Source organism: Cucumis sativus, chromosome 3 (genome assembly GCF_000004075.3).
Source record: "Cucumis sativus cultivar 9930 chromosome 3, Cucumber_9930_V3, whole genome shotgun sequence".
NCBI classification, from domain to species: Eukaryota; Viridiplantae; Streptophyta; class Magnoliopsida; order Cucurbitales; family Cucurbitaceae; genus Cucumis; species Cucumis sativus.
Genome location: NC_026657.2, coordinates 4,174,465 through 4,194,511, shown reverse-complemented (window position 1 = coordinate 4,194,511; position 20,047 = coordinate 4,174,465). Strand labels below are relative to the sequence as shown.

The 20,047-nt window shown below is 32.6% G+C and overlaps 3 protein-coding genes across 4 annotated transcripts; 2 read left to right on the top strand and 1 right to left on the bottom strand.

The window, feature by feature from the left end:
- The first annotated feature begins 1,063 nt into the window (after positions 1-1,063).
- Positions 1,064-5,278, top strand: LOC101221407 (probable beta-1,3-galactosyltransferase 3). 2 transcript variants are annotated; one of them, XM_004149305.3, is made up of 11 exons: positions 1,064-1,864; positions 2,461-2,560; positions 2,706-2,770; positions 2,865-3,076; positions 3,176-3,239; positions 3,455-3,527; positions 3,660-3,780; positions 4,122-4,209; positions 4,296-4,421; positions 4,506-4,615; positions 4,871-5,278. In XM_004149305.3, the coding sequence occupies exons 1-11, from the start codon at positions 1,749-1,751 to the stop codon at positions 5,017-5,019; spliced, it is 1,224 nt and encodes a 407-aa protein (XP_004149353.1). In that variant the 5' UTR covers positions 1,064-1,748; the 3' UTR covers positions 5,020-5,278. The 2 variants fall into 2 exon arrangements, with proteins under 2 accessions (XP_004149353.1, XP_031739283.1); XM_031883423.1 differs by lacking the exon at positions 1,064-1,864 and adding an exon at positions 1,894-2,073.
- Positions 5,279-7,102: 1,824 nt separating this feature from the next.
- LOC101221171 (CASP-like protein 2D1) lies at positions 7,103-8,648 on the top strand. The gene is made up of 3 exons (XM_004149304.3): positions 7,103-7,486; positions 7,573-7,684; positions 8,260-8,648. Exons 1-3 carry the CDS (start codon positions 7,326-7,328, stop codon positions 8,500-8,502), a joined length of 516 nt encoding a protein of 171 aa, XP_004149352.1. The 5' UTR covers positions 7,103-7,325; the 3' UTR covers positions 8,503-8,648.
- Positions 8,649-16,499: 7,851 nt separating this feature from the next.
- LOC101203510 (transcription factor MYB97) lies at positions 16,500-18,766 on the bottom strand. The gene is made up of 3 exons (XM_004149315.1): positions 18,464-18,766; positions 17,512-18,370; positions 16,500-16,870 (listed from the first exon to the last, which is right to left on the bottom strand). The coding sequence occupies exons 1-3, from the start codon at positions 18,764-18,766 to the stop codon at positions 16,500-16,502; spliced, it is 1,533 nt and encodes a 510-aa protein (XP_004149363.1).
- Between the last annotated feature and the right edge of the window lie 1,281 nt (positions 18,767-20,047).

Sequence of the window (20,047 nt, the reverse complement as noted above, 5' to 3'; positions counted from 1 at the left end):
TCGATAAGGAGCCCTTATCATCTTTTACAATATACACAAGTTATCTTTTTTTTTCTTTTTTCTTATAGTCAATTTACTTATGAGACGATACAACTTCATACCTTTTTTATAACAACCATATATTTTTTTTATATACTTATCTTAATTTAACAAAATGAAAAAATCTCGAAAGTTTGACATTTTTTTAAATATTCGAGATTTGTCTTTTCTTATTTGGTTGTTATAAATATAAAACATCGTGCCAACTCTAAACCATCAATACAAAATAACCAAATCTAAATGATTTTTTTAAACACTATTTGTAGATGATCATTTAGATTTGGTGATTTGAGTAGCGATCATATTTCAAATATAAACTATCGTTTTTGAAATATAAACGGGTACAAAAGAATATTAAAAAAAATTATTGAGATTTGACTTTCCAAATCTAAACGAGAAAGAATAGTCAAATTCTAAACTATTGTTTTTTAAATAGTAAAAATTATGCACCCTGCATCCAAATAATCGGGACATTTCTAAAATTTTCCATCGAGGACTAGGATTTTTTTTCGTTTTCGAAATTGTTAAATATTATATCGTTTTATTATATATATTTTTTTAAAAAATCCATAATTGAACTATGTTTAATTAATACTAAATATCAACTACTTGACTATTTTTAAATAAACAAAAATTTATAGTAAATTTCTTTTATCTAAACAGTGATAGACAATAATAAAAGTGAATAGAATAGACTACTGTAATCGTTTATGATTGATAAAGAAAAAAGATATTTTAATATGTTTTGTCAATTTCCATACTTATTTTGATAATCATTTTAAATTAAAATAATAGTAAGTTTAATTTAAAATTAGATTAAGTGTTAAGTTTGAAATTGAGATAATAATGAATGAATGAAATACATAATTAAACTGGAAACATTAAAGATAAAAAAAATGATAATGTAATTGTGTTTGCACGTGCTCCATGTGCAAGAACCATATTTGATTGTCGGTGTCATTTACAATATTGAAAGAAACACAAACAGTGAGTCTGAGTGGGAACGAGCGACAAACAAGTGGTAGAAAAAGATGAACTAACAAATGACAACAACAAACCAATAATCTTACTCTCTTCCTTCTCCTTCAATTACTTTACTTCCTCATCTGTCCTCAAACTTTCAAACCAACAAAACCCCACCCCTTTTTCCCAAATCCCATTTCTTCCCCTTATTCAACTACTAAACCTGATACCAAAACACATCTTCCATTCTTTCATCTTATGGTTTTTTTACCCATTTCCTTAAGATTTCTCGTCTAGTCCAACAACCCCATTACAAAAAAACAAAGAGAAAATGGTAACTTCTTTTTTTCAAATGGGGCTGTAGTTGTACGCTGTAGGGTCTTCTCAAACCTCAATCAGTCACTTTATAGCGAAGCTCTCCACCGACGCTCTAACCACCACTAGCTACTGTTGTTCAAGATCCACCTCTTCTTAAGTTTAAAACCCATTTCCCATTTGAGGTTTTTCTGATTAGATTCAAGTTTTTTTTTTTTTTTATAACACCCCCCCACCCCCTTTTCTTCATCTCTCTCTTTAGGTCTTCTTGAGTTTTGACTTTGGGAATTTCTGCTGTTTGGGATTTGATTTCTTCATTGGATTTGGTTGTTTTGGTATCTGACTTGGGTTTGGACTCTTGGGTTGATTTGGGGTTTGGTAATGGTGGCTTGATTTTAGCTCACTGTGGTTTAAAGAAGAAGAAGAACATTATGTCGTGGAAGAGTAGAGGAGGATTTGAGCCAAGTACGAGGGGCTCTGTTTCTCGTAAATGGACTTTTCTGTTTTGCATTGGATGCTTTTGTGCTGGAATGCTCTTCTCTGATAGGTTTCATTCCTCTCAATTCCTTACCACTTGATTCTTTTTCTTGTTCAAATTCTTTCTCCTGTCCTTCTCTTTAGGGAAATTTGATGGGGTGGATTGGTTTTTATCTTCTTTTTTACCGATAAATCTCGAAAAGAAAAAGGAGTGTTTTCTGAGCTCATCTGAAAAGTAACTGGATGGCAATGATTGCTTTTGTAATCGGATCTACTGGGGTTTTCCCTTTCTTTCTGCTTTATCGTGTTCAAATGACTACTGTAATCAATGTTGTTGGATCTCTGATGATGTTGTAGACCATACTTTTTACAACGGCCACGAATTATTTGATCTTTCTTTCCATATGCTTTATTGTATTGGAATCTTGCCCCAAATCGCAGCCAAGCTCTCATGATGAATTTGTCACGAGGGCTGTCTTGTAACATAATGTAACTCTTGCTGAGTGATGTATAGAATCATTTCTTTGTAGATTATGGATCGAAATCGGTTAGGGGTAGAGTGGTTTACATACATACAAAGTTGTACATAACAAGTTGTATTTTAGATTGAAAGATTTCTAAATGAAAATATTGTGGAAACTAACTGGATTTATTTTGGGGATACAGAATGTGGGCTGTGCCTGAAGTTGAAAATATGCCTGGAGGGTCAACAGGTTCTGAAGAAGACAAGTTAAAGATGGTATCAGAGGGTTGTAATACATCAAACGTGAGTTATCTTCACCTAATGTGGATAATGTATTATGAACTTTTTTGGAACAGGGAAAAGAAAAGTTTTTAATAACTATGTTTGTTAGCATTATGAAAAGCCCTTTTATTTTACTGCTGCTTGATAAGTTAACTTCCTTCTTCAGAAAGATGGAAGCAGCGAGTCCAAAGACATTCTGGGAGAAGTTTCCAAAACTCATAATGCTATACAGTAAGCTAATTTTGTTACTCATAACTCGTAACTCGTTGCTTGGTTATTGGTTTTAGTTGAAAATCGGCTAATTTCTTACTGGTACAAAATGCAGGACATTAGATAAAACAATTTCAAGTTTGGAGATGGAACTAGCTGCTGCTAGGGCTGCACAGGATTCTATTCTTAACGGTTCTCCACTGATGGAAAATGTTAAGCTTTCTGAATCAGTTCGCAAAAGAAAATATGTAATGGTTGTAGGTATCAATACGGCATTTAGTAGTCGGAAGCGGCGAGACTCTGTTCGTGCTACTTGGATGCCTCAAGGTTTGGTTATCTATCAGTTATCACCTACATGCTCAAATCTTTTCTTTTGATCATTGATCTGTGTTCTAAGATTTTCGCTTTGGCTCTGTTTATAAATAGGTGATAAAAGAAAAAAGCTTGAAGAAGAAAAAGGCATCGTTGTCCGCTTTGTAATTGGTCACAGGTGCTTAGACTATATAAAATTTGAAGTTATTTATGGTGAAATCTTCTATCTTTTGATAACTTGATCGCACTGAGAAAGAAAATGGCATTTGGGCTGAAGTTGATTGACTTATTTTCTAATGATGGAAATATTTAAACCAAATTAGTTAAAATTTCAACAATATTTTTAAAACATAAACTACAAAACACTCATCATTTATTTATCTCTTTTGATAGTACTACGCCGGGTGGTATTCTCGATAGAGCTATTGAAGCTGAGGACAAAAGGCATGGTGATTTTATGAGGCTGGTACTGACTTCCTCATTCCTCTATTGCCTTCAATTTACTTGTTTTTGTAATTGATTATAAATAATATCCTCTTTTGTGAGTTGTATTTAAAAAATGGAAGCTGACATGTTTTGTTTGTTATTTTTGGGGAAGGATCATGTCGAAGGTTACCTCGAATTGTCAGCTAAGACGAAAGCTTACTTTGCCACCGCTGTTGCATTGTGGGACGCTGATTTTTATGTGAAGGTTGATGATGATGTGCACGTCAACATAGGTAATATGCAGATGTAGATGTATATCGAAGCTTACAGTGTCTTTTGTCCCTTTTTTTTTTGACCCGTAAAAGACCTTGAAATAAAGAACCAATGAAAACTGTGAGGTTGCTTATATATACTTTTCAAAAGTACTTTTTAAAAATGAAAATCTGGTTGGCCTGTAGTAAGTGTTTACCTTCATGAAGATGTAAAACTGAAGCTTGGTTTTGATCCGACAGAAAACGATATGTTGCTAATATTGCCATCTTTATGAGATTTGCGTTATCATACCCAAGATCAAGTGTATTTATCTATTCATCACCCTTTTTCTTCACTCAATTTCTTTTATATTTGTCTGCAGCAACACTTGCATCAACACTAGCTAGACATCGGTCGAAGTCCCGTGTTTACATGGGATGCATGAAATCTGGTCCTGTCCTCGCACAAAAGTAAGTTGATTTTTCTGAGGTTTCTCAAAGTAAGTTCCTATTTTGTAATCAAATTAATGCCTCACCCTGGTTTATTTCATCACCAGAGGAGTCAGATACCATGAACCCGAGTACTGGAAATTTGGGGAGGAAGGAAACAAGTATTTCCGTCATGCCACAGGGCAGCTTTATGCCATTTCAAAGGATTTAGCAACTTACATATCAATCAACCAGTATGTTTTCTTGTTTTACAAAGAAAGAAACTCTATTTTTCTCTTCATGTTACGAGCGGTTTTCTCAGAACAATCATTGTATAGGCATATACTTCACAAGTACGCAAACGAGGACGTTTCGTTAGGTTCTTGGTTTATCGGATTGGACGTGGAGCACATTGATGACCGGAGATTATGTTGTGGCACCCCACCTGGTATGATTCATTACTTTCCTTCCATTATTACTTTTGTTTCTCTCTTAGGAACAAAAAGGATAAAGGGTCATCGATATTTTCATCATTGAGCATCCCATGCTTGGAACTTGTTCATTATATCAGAAAGCGAGTTCTTTAATTCATTTAGTCGTCCATATGCTTCCTTTCTGTTTGACTCGACGTAATACGCATGTGATAATCTCTATTCCAAGACTTGTTATGCCCAAGTTTGACAATGTCAATTGGTTAAAACAGATTGTGAGTGGAAGGCTCAAGCAGGAAACATCTGCATTGCATCGTTCGACTGGAGTTGCAGTGGGATATGCAAGTCGGCGGAGCGAATGAAGGAGGTTCACCGGCGATGCGGAGAGGGGGAGAATGCATTGTTGAGTGCAGTTTTCTAATAAGCAACAGTATTTTTTTTAACAAGCTTAGAAGAAAACATAAACAAAAATAGGCATTTTGTTGGGATTTTTTTTTATTTTTTTGAAGTATAAGAGTAAATATAGATAGTGATTGTAAAATACCATTCTTTCAGTTCATAGAGTTAGAGGCATTTCTGATGCCTTAATCTATGTGACTAATCAATCACCATAAGAAGTGTTTGCTACTGTTTTCACACGAATCATATTATATAGTTCATATCTACTTCAGTTCATGTAATTTTTTTTTTCTTTTACTTTATTTTGAGGTGTAAATTCTATATTGGTTTTCAAGCTTTGAATAACTATTTCATTTTTGTATCTCAATTCCAAATTAGTTATGAAACTTAGTATCTATAACTTTTCATTAATGTAGGTTTAAGTAATAATATAATATATATATATATATATATATATTGAGGAGTTGTATTTTAGTTTTAAAACTTCATACGTTCATCTATTTTTAAATGGTTAAAAGAAAAGAAAAGAAAGAAAAAAAATTCTGATCCAAATTTTATACCAATTTTCTCACCGACCATAATAAAAATCTAAAATTTAAGTTAAAATCATAGTTTTAAATGTTTTTGACTATTAAGAAACAATGATAGATCACTCTATAGTTATTGTAGTAATAAACATACAATTAATTGTTAAATAGACTATTAACACATAGTGATAGTCTGATAAATTGATCACTGTGATTTTTTTTGTTTGATTAACTATTGTTTTATTATGTTTTAAGGAGAAATTCTTATTTTAAAATTTCGTGAGATTTTATATTTTAACCAAGGTTTAAAATATTTAAATATTAAATATATTAAAGTTTAAATTTTTATAGAAATTTCCAATTCAATGTTTCTAACAAAAATACATAAAAAAATTCAATACATAAATTAAAATTATTAAATAAATATTTTATTATTTTCAAATAAGTAAACAAGACTATTAATTATATTATATTTATATTAACGCTACTTTAATGTTTGTTTTTTGTGACTCGTGGAATTTTTTAAGATATAATGAAAATATCCATTCACTCTTTTTATCGATATCAAATCCATGGAAATGGAGACATATCGATGTAAATTTAAAACTATAGTTTTAACTTAAAATTTTTGTTTCTATTTTGGATGCTAAGAAATTTGGTGTGAATGAATGAGAGCATTTTTGAATGTTCTTTAAGTTTAAGGATATTTATGAAACTTTTCACTACTTTAATTTTCAAATATTCAAAACTAACCGTAATGATATTTTTGAATTATATTTTAAAGTTTGAGGATATTTTTGAAAGTTCACCGACATTTTTTTAACGCAAACATTTTTTTAATAATTCTGCTGTAATTGAATTTTGATTGAAAGTTTAATAATAAAACTAAAACTTTTGAAAAATGAAAGTTGTGATGATAAAATAAGCTTCAAGCGGTTTTCTCGATCAACAATTTAGTCAATTTATTACTTCAATAAAATATCTACAAATTAGTTTATTTATTGTATTATCAATTATGAAGATATAGGAGCATGTGAGTTGTGTAGAAATGTTGAATTCTTTAATGAATTTGATGGGAAAATGTTTTAAATAATTTGGTGAATCTCAATATAAAAAACTTTTTACTTTGGGATGATGGAAATAAACTTCCAAAATCAAAATTTCTCTTAAATTGATGAAATTGCTATTTCTTGTTTTTTTGTGTGGGAAATTCTAAATTTTTACAAAATCCTTTATCATTTTGAGGACATTCAATAAACCAATACATCTCTTTTACTTTGTCATCTATAAATTTGACTCATACATTGACTTTTAATTATTTCCTAAATTAATTTCAAAAACAAATATAAATTTAAAAAACATAAAGGAGAAAAATAGTTCATCACATCTATATTTTAGATAGTGTAAATATGAAAAATTTAGTGATATCAAATGTCTAGTACAAGCACACCTAAACTAAACAAAAGTCCCTTTTAATACTTTAAATGAAATACCAAACATAAACTCTGAAATCACATGTTTTGTTTGTTTCCAAAAGAAAAATTAAGAAAAGGTTCCCTTCAATTTGAAGCTTCATCAAGCACAACACCAACACCACCACAAATTCATTCAACATAAATCCCAAACCAAACACAAACTCATCATTCCAATACATAAAAGATGATGAAAAGATAACCCCACTCATCCACTAATCCTCACTCCATAAAAGGGCAAACAAAACTTCTCAACTTTCATTTCACACTCTTCTTATTCATCTACATCCCCTTCTCCGCCAAACCCCATCAAAAGATTAGCTTCAGAAATGACAGAAACCAACAGTCCTTCACTCTTCAAATTTCTTGATTTCTCCTTAAGATTATGCTCTGTTCCTTTCACCGTCGCTGCTCTGTGGCTCACTGTCACCAACCGACAAGACAATCCAGATTATGGCAACTTAGAGTTTCATAATCTCAGTGGTCTCAAGTAATTAATTATGAAATTTCATCAGATTTTCTCTTCATCTTCTTAATGGGGTTGTTTGTAATTTAGTAATTTCTTCTCTGTTTCAGGTACTTGGTTTGCATATCTGCCATCGCCGCCGTCTATGCTTTTCTCGCCGCCGCAGTTTCTTGCTTCCGGTGGTTCATCGTTAGGGCTTGGGTATTCTTCGTCTCCGATCAGGTTTGTGAATTTCCGTTTCAATTGAATTGTTATCTATCTCTTTCAATTTACTATTTTGGAAGAGTGGTTTCAAATGGTTAATTTAATTGGGATTTTTGATATCATATTGAAAGTATTTGCCGATTGTACGATTCTCACTGCAATTTAATGAATTTTGTTTCTTTTGTAAAAGAAAAAATTGGGAAAAAGGTAGAGACTGATATGGGGTGGCAGTCGTTCTTATACTCTCCAACTTTTTATTCTAAAAATTGAATACTAAAATTTTTAGAAATGTTAAAATTGAACCTCAAAGTTGCCAAAGGTACGATAGCATCAGTAACTTCATTTTCCCTTTTAGAAATGTGACAAAAAGTCATAATATTAACCAAATTCGTTCCCTCAAATTCATAACTTCTGACGTAGGATAGGATGCTTATTAGCTAGCCATTTATAGAATTTGTTTACTATCGTTATACATTATTAAATTCAATTTAAATTTAAGTCTAGTTTTAGAAATGATACTTGAGTGCATTCTACACATCTACGTCTTTGTTATGAACTTATGTTTGAATTTGATTTTGTTGGTAATGATTTAGATTGTGGCTTATTTGATGGTTGCATCGGGCGCAGCGGTGGGGGAGATATTATACATAGCATACAATGGAGATAGAGAGGTTTCATGGAGTGAAGCTTGTAGTTCATATGGCAAATTCTGTAACAACATGAAAATGGCTCTCATTTTTCAAGCTTTAGGATTTGCTTGCTTCTTTCCCTTGGCTATCATCTCTGCTTTTAGGGCTTTTAGTGTCTTCCCCCCTCCCCTAATCTCTTCCCAATAAACCGATTTAAACTATTCGTAATAAAATTCGGTGTAATCATGACGAGATTTCATCGCAAAGGTGACAAATTCCTAATTTTCATGGTGTGACATTAACAATAATATAATGATAACAAAGTTGATATGAATGGACTCGAGTTTCTTGTACTTGAGGGTCTTTTAATTATAAGACTATTGATGAATGTTTATTTCCTCTATAACTACTCTACAAATTTTACAATATATATCTTTTGGCTTAAATAAAATTTTACTTTGTCGGTTGGATTTGGATGTAACATGATGTGAAATTTTAAAATTAGTTTTACTTTTGAAAAACACATTTTATATTGGTTGGAAGAAAGTGAGTTTAATAATGTTATTGATGTGAAAAGAATAATAATGTAAAGTTTATTGGAGTTATTTTTATATGTTTTTGAATATATGTGTGTGATCCACATACATCTTTAGCTTTACCCCATTCCTTTTGACCACCAACCACCATCATGCCCTTAGGCAGGAATATTGACATGCTATATATGTTATTATATTACATATTATATGTATTTATATGGAACTTTGTATTGAGTGTAGTGATATAAGAATGGGGTTTAGCAATTATGCCTCCCACTTTTCAAAATTTACACACATATATATATAGGATATGCAGACTTTGTATTTTTATCGATGTGATGGGGTGGTTCCGTAGTTATCTCAAATATAGCATTAACATCTGTTTTAGATAAAAATGTTATTTTCTTGTTGAATATTCGCAGATGTGATATTTTATTCGATAGTTTTCTTTTTGAGGTGCAAATTTTCTTCTCCAAACATACTACCAGTTCTTGGATTTTATATTTTTATTTTATGATTCTGTAGGATTTGAGCATATTAAAGGTAAAATCAGGTGTTAATGATGGAATTTAGATTATTAGATGTAACTAAGGTCTACATGCATCAACTAGAGTCAAAATGGCAAAAGACGTGGCCTTATTAGCATCTACATTGCAATGTTGTGGAGCCTTACGACACTGTGCATTGCTCGGTAAGGCAGTAGTCTTATAGTCCGTGACAGTGCTTCAAAGACCTAAGCGCTGTAACAATTCTTTAAATGATGTTTTTCATTATTTCGGTAAAAGGAGGTTGGATTTTGACCCGTCACTACCAACCACCATTTCTCTTCACTTTTCTCTGTGTCTTCATCTATCTTATGCACTTAATCATTACCCCATCGTTCGACACGTGGATACGTGGATGAGGGGCTAAGACACTTGTTCTAATTTTTAGAAATCCCATTCTATTTTATTATATTTGTGAGGATTTGACGACTATATTATGACTTGTATTTTCGATTTCAATTATGTTTCTAATGATTGTAATTCATACACTTGTAGACCATATGATGTATGCTTTCAATTGACGTGTAATTTGCTTGTAGGTTGATGTCATTCGTTCTATGAAGCAATGAGTTAGATTAGCTCATTAACCCAATTAGACGAGTATTGTCTTAATCAACTTTGAATTGAGTCATTTGAATAGTTACCCTAGAAGTTAATTGTTCCTAATTGGCTCTAGCGTATTTTATATATCTCTTAATGCAATTAGATTAATACAAATTCACATTCGCATGTGCTTTTCATCTTTTCAAATTAGAATGGTTCAATATTCAGTAAAACTTAGTTAATTTATCTAATTAATTGGTTAGGGGTAGAAAATGAACTCAATTCAGTGATCAAAATTCACCGACAAAACTTCGACTAGAATGAATATTTCGTTAACCCAAGCTAGTCTCTTTTAAATATTGAATCCAATCCAATTTTCTGATTGCACAATTTATTTTCTTTTACAGTATTCAATATATATATTAACCCTTTGGTTTACCTCAGGCTACAAATTATTGACCTGAGAAATTCACATGCTCCCCTCTTTGTTCAACTCTAACTTACCACTAACATTAATTGTTGTGGATAGATTCGGTCTAAAATCATTTGGTCTGGATTTAGGTGAAAAAATCCGTACAGCAGTCACTCCTAGCACTGTAAAAGGAGTATAGTTCATTGGTAGTGACCGATCTGTTGTTTTTCAAAACTGCAGCTTCATACTGAGATCCACATTCTCATTTCAAATTGGAATTAGTTTTTGGACTTAACTGTATGCTGTATTTTCTTCGGAACTGTGACAAATATCATTAACAAACAAACCGGGATGAAAATTGATTAAACCAATTAAACACTTCACTATGTTTAGATTTCCTAATACATCATCTTTAGAGCAGGAGATTGTAGACTCTCTTTATACAATAATGGTTTCGAGTGATAAAACTTTTAACTGATATATAATTAAATTTATATTCACCAGAAGTTTAAAGCTTTAGGATCAACCGGAGTTTAGTTCAAGAGGTTTTAGGTTCAAATCTTTCATTCTCATTTGGTTGGATAGATTGTGTTTTAAGATGGTATGAGAGTTTAGAAAGTTATCCGTTCATCAAAACCCAATTAGTATTCATTTTTAGTACTCATTGGGTCTTTAAGCCCACAAGTGAAGGCGAGAGTAAATTTACCTTCAGCTACCTTCATTCACTAGTTTAAAATTTTAAATTAATTGGTAGTTTAAAATGGTATCAAAGAAAATAGACATGCATGGCTAAAATTGAATCGAGATTCTACCCTAATTCAACTTAATTAACATGAAACCCTAAACAGTAAATTAGTTTGAAATTAAGATTTTTAAGAAAACTTATATTCGATTGTTGCCGAACCCACTAAAATTTTGGTTTTTGCTGACAACTTTTTCTGGCAATGTAAAAAAAAATGGGGCAAAGATATGATGTGTCAACTTAGTTTTGATCATTACGTGGGCACATATTCGTTTTTGCCTACAAAAATATGTACGTAGGCAAAAGTTATGAATTGTGTGGGCATACCATCTTTCCGATGAAAACATACACGTGGGCATAAAGTTTGGTGGTTTAAATTTTAAGGAAAATTTTTAAGTTGGATTTCTGCGTACCAACACATATTCTTGCTTATAGCCATGTATCGTATGTGGGCAAATATTTGAAATATTTGTCAATGTAATTTATGTTGTTGGCAAAAGACTCTAGGGCTTTTTACACATTTATGGCCACGTAATTTATGTGGCGAAAAATCCTACGCTTTTTATACATATTTATGTCAATGCAAAATTTAAACACATACATGACGATGATGATAGAGTGAGAATAAGTTTTTTTTTTTAAAAAAAGAACATAACTTCCCTAATTTTCCTCCTTTCTTTTTACTTTTTCCCTCCAACATTTTCCTCCACATTTTCTCTCTCTCACACAACCCCCTTCTCTGCGGTTTCCCTGTTCCTTTTCTCATAGAGCTGCCCCTACGACTTCCCTCTTTCTCTTCTCCCAACCCCACTGTTGCCTAATTTCCCTCCTCCTCCTACTTGCAACCCACCATCTCTGAACGTCGCCGCTACTCTCACAATTTCCCTCTTTCTCTTCTCGATCACAACCCACCATTCGTACGCTGCTGCTGCTACCCTCCCATATGTCCACTGCTATGAAAATTGAATTACTTTGACACTTGCCACTTTTACTTACTTTATGTTTTTGTTGTAAAAACATCTAGTAATTACCATTTTAAGGAAAAAATGTTAAGTAATCGATTAAAAAATCTGAGATTTCACGAACATTTTCGAGAGCTATTTTATTTTAGTTATTACTTTATGTTTTATACTTGTCAAGTGTACTTGATACTTACTTAACCCGAAATAAATATAAAGAGTAATGTTGATTTTTATTTCACGGGTTAAAAACGTTAAGAAATTTAAAATTTATATTTTTTTATTAAAGATTACAAAACAAACAAAATTATAAAAAAAAAAATCCCTTTTCCCTTGAGTTCTCCCTCATTGTCTGGGCTCCAAACTTTTACTTATTTGCCCCCAAATACCCCAAATCACTCCAAACCCTCAAATTAGGTTTCTTCTCATTCAACACTCTCCTTGACCGTTTCTCATCGAAAGTTTTGTTCCACCAAGCCGATGAAGCCCTACCTCCCTCTGGTAAAGTTGAATTTTGATTTCTCCAAATACACTACCACTAAAGTTGACCTACTATCCTCTAGACTCACCGATTGTAGGACTCATTGGATGAAGGAAATGAGAGAGAGAAATAGATGGAAATGAAAAATTGAGCTTGGAAGAGTAATTCGATCTTTTTCTTTTCTTGTCTTCTTTTTTTTAGAGCGAGGAAGAAAATTAAACAATTTCTTATGAGAGTCCAAAATTACCAACCCATTAAATGAATTGAAAGACCGTATTTATAAGAAATTTTTATTCAAAATTGCATACGTATGCAATACTATAGTCCAACAACTCAAAGTTCACTTTCTCTAGTGGACTTTTTGTGTCCTCATCAAAAGACAACACCTGGCCCACTAGAGTTAGAAGGATTATCTAACAAAATATTAAAATTTTCTACTAACTTTGGTCAAACGGCAAAATGGTCATTTTGTCAAAAGTTAAACTTTTGACTTTTTACTGTTCTGTCCGTCTTGACTAATATTAACCTCTCGAGCATGAACCCATATTTATTTTTCTCAAAATTCAAACCATATTTGAATATATTATCGATTAAAGTTTGACTTTTCATAGTAAAAAAATCAACATTTTGACTTTTTACAACTTTGACTATTTCCACCATTTTCGAGCTTCCAAGTATGAAACCACATTCATATCTTTAATATTTAAATCTCACTTAAACATAAAACTCTATCTCTATTCTAATAATCGACGGTAATATCACATATACTTGTCATTTTCTCTCTCCTCACTTAAATCCAACAATTTGACTCATTCCATCGTACTGTTCTAAAGTTTATTCCATATGAGTTAGCAAGGGGACCTAATGTACCTATAGATCATGGGCTCCAACAATCTGAGATTAACTAACTAAATTCTTTTAGACCAAGCTAATCAACATTCGTTAACTAACAGATCATTCCACTAAAGTCTCATAGTTGCAATACCATCACTATAAGTATATTTGTGCCCATTTGATATAACCATGATCAGTAAGTTAATCCTTCACAGGTTTTATGTAACCTCGACTGGCTGAAATTACCATTTTACCCCCAATACTACATCCTACTCCTTAAGTCCTACTATTTCACTATTGAACAATTGGTTCAAAGTCCAACCTATAAACTGAATAGGGTGGGGTCCCTTATATTCAAGACTTGAATTTAGTCCTTAAGGGAACAACCTATCTACTAACCATAAAACGAGTAGGAGTGAATTTCGTCTTGCATTCTATGTCCTCAACTATCTACCTAGTCTTACCTTTGAAATGGAATGTTTATTGGGCCAATGTTGATGAGTTGCCTCAGCTATATAGAGACCTAAGGATAATCTTGTGTGAACAGGAGTTCATAGTTAACTCACAATTAAGATTAAGTTACCTAGGTCATCAATAATCAAAATAGTAAGTTTTAAATAGTAAACGGAGTTATAACGCAAAAGTAAGTATTTCATGATTTAGTCTTATATAAGCTCTTTACATAGGATGTTTCCACTTTCATGTTTCTACACAAACAATTCATAACCACATTGTTTGTATTAACTACAAAGCGGGTCACATCCATAGTGTTCCCAGAATAAGATACCCAACTTATTCATATACGCTATAGACTAATTTAGGTTATATACTCAAACTTGATCAACTTTTATGTCTCTACATAAAGTTCAAGTTTACTCAAAATAGCCTCGAGACTTTAGTTTATTGCATTTAAGATTATAGTATTTAATTTCATTAATAACTTCTCAATAACAACTTTATTGAATAGAATAGAATATGATTACAAACTATGAGTTTTAGGATATAAACTCCAACAAATGGGTATTTGATCTAATGAAAAGATCATATTATGATTTGACTAAGGTTAGTGAACAAAAAAAAAGGCACCATCTTAAAGGGTATATGCTGAGAATCCCACATTGAGAAAAAACAAAAGGGATTCAAACTCTTTATTGGTGCATTAGTAGTTCATTACAAAAAAAAATGGGAATCTCTCGACGTACAAACGCATCAGGAGATATGCGAAAACATGTCAAAAAAGGATCTCTCGATGCATAAATTTTCATTGAGATGGGGGACAAAGGAAATGTGTTGGGAGATCAAACGCCATCCATATGGTGTTGAGAGTTGTCTATGATCTCCTGACGCTACAATTTGTGTGTCGAGAATCTTTACTGAATCTCCGTCCAAATTGAAAGAAAACTCATGAAATGGAAGAATATAATACAACAAGAGTGTACAATTTCCATGAAAAACTTGGCGCATTTGTGAAATAAAATAGGATGAACAAAATAAACACACTTGACAATTCCACTTTTCCTTATAATTATGTGTAAGACAGTTAATTGAAATTAAAAACTACAACAAAAAGATGTAGTGTGAAAAACCATGCTACTAACTTGTACGAAACATTAGAACACGTTAGAATTCATATACTCCATAAATTAACTTTCAAAAATAGTTCAAAGTTGAGTAAGAATACAAAAAGAAGCATACCTTAACGATCCAGTGTCATTCTACTGCAAAGAATGAACACTAAGGTGCTTAGAGACGTAAGGAAAAAGCATAGGAGTGACTTCAATGCCATGACATTGCGTAATAAAATTATTCGTGACTTTTAGGGAAAAAAAAAGATTTAAATTCCCTTGTCTTCTGCTATGTTGTTTTTGTGGTTGTCCCAAAATATGTTTTAGAATATTCTTGTCGCAGCAACTCTATAAGGTTGCTGATTTTGTGGAATATTTCCTTCCATGTTTTCTTTATTCTGCAAATTTGTTCAGTGGACATTTAATTTTTCTTGCTTCGTAGTGTTATTTAAGCCAAAAAAAGCTTTCGGTGCTAGGATTGCCACACATATATTGTTTTGCTTGTTTTTCATTGTGTTTCGATGGAAAAGTGTGTTTGAAGCCAAACAATAATTCTTTTGTATGTGTGGTACGGTTACTAATCTTGTTTGTAGCTTGCTGAAGACTGCATTTATTTTAATCATACGAGAGCCTAAAATCAAGTTCATTGAGATCAAGAATTCTCAATCCTTAACTAGGAGTGTCTAAAGTCGTTCATTCTTAAGAAATAAGTTCTGATTCATGATTTAGAGGAGCTTAAGTTTTCTCAAGTGAAGAAAGTTCACGAAGAGAAGAAGGAAAGATACTTCGAGTGAGAAGGAACCTCACATGTTTAGGGGAGTCTAGATTTGTTCGCCACTAATAGTCATATACTTGAAAAAGCCTAAGTTCTAAAGAGAGCGAGACTTGATGATCTAGGAAAACCTAGGTGTTCATTGTTGCAATCACTTAACTCAATTATATTAGTGACTTATCTTTCTTGGACACACTGTCTTCAAACTTAGGTGTTCTATATCACCAAATTGAATTAACAACTCTTGTGTGTTACTGTTGTTAATTTCTCTATTATTATTGTACTAACTAGGACGTATTGTATAGCAACTTAATCCATGTGAAAGAACCACTTTTCGAAATTCTACTCTTTATTATGTAACCACACCTGGTTTTTTTTCTCTAAAATTAACATATATACAATATAGGAGAGAAATTAGAAACATATAATTAGGTAGATATATATAATGAAACACATGGCAGTTATTGGAAATGACCAAGTTTGCCAATATACACGTTTACTATATATAATTAAATGTGTGAATCCCTCTTCAAGTCTCACAGTGTATATATATATAATTTTCTCAAATAATAACAATAAGACAAAAATATAAATTAAACAAAACCCCATCAATTTTGAACCCACATTTAGAAAATTTGCAGACTTTTTCTTCTTCTTTATACATATATAGATATATATTATATTTAGGGTTAACTTATCTATTTATAAATGTTGATTCAAATTGAAATTGGAATACAAAGATGAATTAATGAAGTTGTTTGTATTTTGATTAGATAATAAATTTGGGTTTTTTTTTTGTTTTCTTTTTTAAATTATTAGCAAATTCCTGGCAAGTTGTCCCAAGGGCAAGAGGTATTATTGTTGTTGGTTCTTGTAGACTGGTCTTGTGGTTCAGTAGTGGAGACAGGGAAAAGAGCAGCAATATGTTGGACATCAAGACCACCAACAACAATGTTGTCATTATGATGATGATGATGATGATGTTCAATTGGTAAAATTGATGGTGAATTTGTTTGTCCTGATGATCCATACGATGAGATTTGTTGATGTTCTTCTTTGTTGACGTTATTGTTTGTGTACCATTGTGGAAGATGCATGTTTGATGGCATTGCTGCATTTAGTAGTTTTGACCAATCTTCACTTCCACAACTCCCATGTTCTTCTCCTTCTTCCTTTGCTTTTGTGTCTGTCAATTATTTACCAAAAAAAAAAAAAAAATCTGATTTTAGAGAAAGATGATACCTATAGTTAAATGGATCCGTATATGCACAGAAGTATCTTAACTAAATTGACATATCTTTTTACACCCTTCAAAAGAAAAGTACATAAGAGAGTTGGAGAAAAGCTCATAGGAGGTAAAGCCATGAAAGACCCAAAGAAAGAAGTTAGAAAGGACTAAAACAGAAAAACACTAGAGATTGAAATGACATATAAAATGCAGCTAGATTGAGGGCAATAGTTCAAGTTTTTGTTTTAACTTGAACTATTGTTTCAATTAATATATAATAAATTAATTAGTTTTATAAAACTTTCAATATAAGACCTATTAGTTATAAAATTAAAAGTTGAAAGATATTTTAAAGTACTTTTGAAAGTAGAATATGAGCAACTATGTAATTTAATATATAATATAATCAGTGATACACTAGTTGAAATTTCTCCTTCATACCAAGTTAATTGATGTAATAAATTTGCATGCATGTTATGTGGACAATATTAAGCTCTTAGTCTTGGTTGTGAGATCAGAAATTCGATTCCTCCATTAAATACAGTCATTAAAATAAAGAAAAGAAAAAACAAAGTAGATTAGAAAGTTGGAGAGGTTACTCAAAAACAAGCAAGTATTGGAGTCTTGGGCGAACTTTTGGAAGCCATCAAAGAGCCGCTGTTCTTCGGGGGAAACCAAAGAAGAAGAAGGAGAAAGTTTAGGGTTATTGGAATTGGCATCACAAGCCAAAACCTGAGCTTCATCCAAGAGATCCTCCAGCAGGCCGGCGCTTGAGAAACTCATACCGTTGCCGATCTTTTCATCGTTAAAGGTCAACCCAGTATGGGGAACATTCATTTGGTGAAACTGGGTTGATGAAGGGAGGTCCTGTTTTAAACCACCTACGCAGTTACTAATAACCATTCCTGAGTGGGCGTTATGAAGAATGTGGGGTGAGGAGGAAGATGTAGTTGCTAAAGTCATGGCTGGAAATTGGAAGGAATCCACTCGGGAGAGCTGTTGCGGCGGCGGAGAATGGACCATAAGAGTAGGATGATGATGAGAAAAATTAACCGCACTGTGGTGGTTGTTGTTTGTTCGAAAATGCTTGAATCGGACCGGGGCTGCGAGGATTGGCGGTGGGCGATGGAAGGTGAAGGAATTTGGAGGATTGAGAGGGAAAGATGTGAAAGTGTGTGGTTCATGTTGATGTGGTGAAGATAAAGGAGAGTGAGAGTGCATTGTGGTTGGGCTGTGGAATTGGAAGATGGAGGAAGCGGCACCCCCAGTTGGTGTTGTTGGTGTAGATGTTGGTGTCATTGGCATAGTCGTAGGAAGAGGACTTGTTGGTGTCGTCGGCTGCGATTGTGCTGACATTGGCCTTATGTCAAGAGGATACAATGGCAAACCTTGTCGTTGTCGTCTCTTCACCCTGGTATTCCAATAGTTCTTTATCTCATTGTCTGTTCTTCCTGGTAACTACACCACCTCACGAATCAAAACAAGATGTTATTATCTTCTATATCACAAGAATTCAAGAAAAAGCAAAACCAAAAGGAAGGAAGAAATAACCTGAGCAGCCATGCGAGCCCATTTGTTACCATATTTAGCATGAAGCTGAAGAATGAGCCTTTCTTCTTCAGAGGAGAAAGCTCCTTTCTTCAAGTTTGGCCGCAAATGGTTCGCCCAACGGAGTCGACAGCTTTTCCCACAACGGTTAAGCCCCGAGTTTCTTTGAACAGCATTCCAATTTCCTTCCCCATTTTTCCTTACATACTCCATCAAAATGGCATCCTCAGACGCCGTCCACGGCCCTTTCTTAAGCCCGCTTTCTCCTCCATTGCCACTGCCACCGCTGCAGCCACCATTCCCCATCGTCCCAACCGGGGTGTTTGGTGTCATATTAGCAAACCACCCAAGAAAAAGAAAGAAAAAACCACTATCCTCAGCAGCCTGGTTGGGTAATAATAATAATTTCTTTTTCTATTAATTAGAACAAGATTTTGGTGATTCTAATCGTGGGTTAGTTCTGTTTGGTGGGGCATCTTCTTTTTTTTTCCTCTCCTTACCTCTTTGTAACAAGAAGTAAAAATTTAGCCATTATGAACCGGAATGAATAATAAAGAACAAAAAAAAGATAACCCAGAACCAAACCAAAGGAATAACAATAAATAATAACGTTATGGAAATGGCTGACCAAGTGGTGGAGGGGAGATGGTGGCGACGGAGGCAGTTGAGAAAGGGCGGGCTGGGAGGTTGAAGGAAAGATAGAGAGGTTTGATTGTTTTTATGCAAGAGAGTGTGACAACCAAGTAAAGGTAAGAGACAGCCCTTCAACAACTCTCCCTCTTAACCTCAACCATCCCTCCATTTTTTCCTTTTTTTTTTTTACTATTAATATATACTAATTCTATTATTTTCTTTTTAACTCTTAAAATTTAATGTTCAACCTAGTTTTAGCGTTGTCACCTAAAAATTGATTAAAAAAGGTCATATATACAATGATCTCATCTAGACATATGTATGTGTAAAAGAGTTTCTATCTAGAACCGTGTAGGATCTACATATGTTTTTCATATTCTTAGAAGAAATACTACAAAAAAAAAAAAAAAAAGAATTCAAGAAAACAAGAAAAATTACCTTTTAATCCTTCAGCTTTCAATAATATATGCATTTGATATCTCAATTTTAAAAATTACAGTTTTCGTCTCACGGACAGACCAGCCCATTTGATTCATGAATTTTCAAGATATGCTCTATAATTTGCAAACTATGATATTTTTGAGATTGACATTTTTTCAGTATCCCTGCATACATCCTATATATAATTCATAACAGATTTGCATTTATTTATTTAATTCATGTCTTACTTTTAATAAGATTTTCCTCAAACTAGCTAACAAATTTTGAACCTAATATTCCTAATTCATTAATTTCATATTATTTTGAATTCAAATATTATATCATATCTCTAAAACAATCGACTTATGGCAAACACTCATTCAAATTGCTTTTAAAAAATGTATGAGATAATAAGTATCATTAATTAAAAAAAAAAAAAGACTAATCTTAAAACTCATTATATTTTTTGATTTCAAATATTACATCCTATCTTCAAATAATCAGGATCATACATAAATGAAGCATTTTCATATT

What these genes read in the sequence shown, in the direction of transcription:
- LOC101221407 (XM_004149305.3), top strand. Translation starts at nt 1,749, where the DNA reads ATGTCGTGGAAGAGTAGAGGAGGATTTGAGCCAAGTACGAGGGGCTCT. An exon ending in AGGGTTGTAATACATCAAAC is followed by an intron (nt 2,561 to 2,705) that starts GTGAGTTATCTT and finishes TTCCTTCTTCAG; the next exon opens with AAAGATGGAAGCAGCGAGTC. An exon ending in ACTTACATATCAATCAACCA is followed by an intron (nt 4,422 to 4,505) that starts GTATGTTTTCTT and finishes ATCATTGTATAG; the next exon opens with GCATATACTTCACAAGTACG.
- LOC101221171 (XM_004149304.3), top strand. Translation starts at nt 7,326, where the DNA reads ATGACAGAAACCAACAGTCCTTCACTCTTCAAATTTCTTGATTTCTCC. An exon ending in CATAATCTCAGTGGTCTCAA is followed by an intron (nt 7,487 to 7,572) that starts GTAATTAATTAT and finishes TCTCTGTTTCAG; the next exon opens with GTACTTGGTTTGCATATCTG. An exon ending in TATTCTTCGTCTCCGATCAG is followed by an intron (nt 7,685 to 8,259) that starts GTTTGTGAATTT and finishes GTAATGATTTAG; the next exon opens with ATTGTGGCTTATTTGATGGT.
- LOC101203510 (XM_004149315.1), bottom strand. Translation starts at nt 18,766, where the DNA reads ATGGGGAATGGTGGCTGCAGCGGTGGCAGTGGCAATGGAGGAGAAAGC. An exon ending in GGGCTCGCATGGCTGCTCAG is followed by an intron (nt 18,371 to 18,463) that starts GTTATTTCTTCC and finishes GAGGTGGTGTAG; the next exon opens with TTACCAGGAAGAACAGACAA. An exon ending in CAATACTTGCTTGTTTTTGA is followed by an intron (nt 16,871 to 17,511) that starts GTAACCTCTCCA and finishes AATAATTGACAG; the next exon opens with ACACAAAAGCAAAGGAAGAA.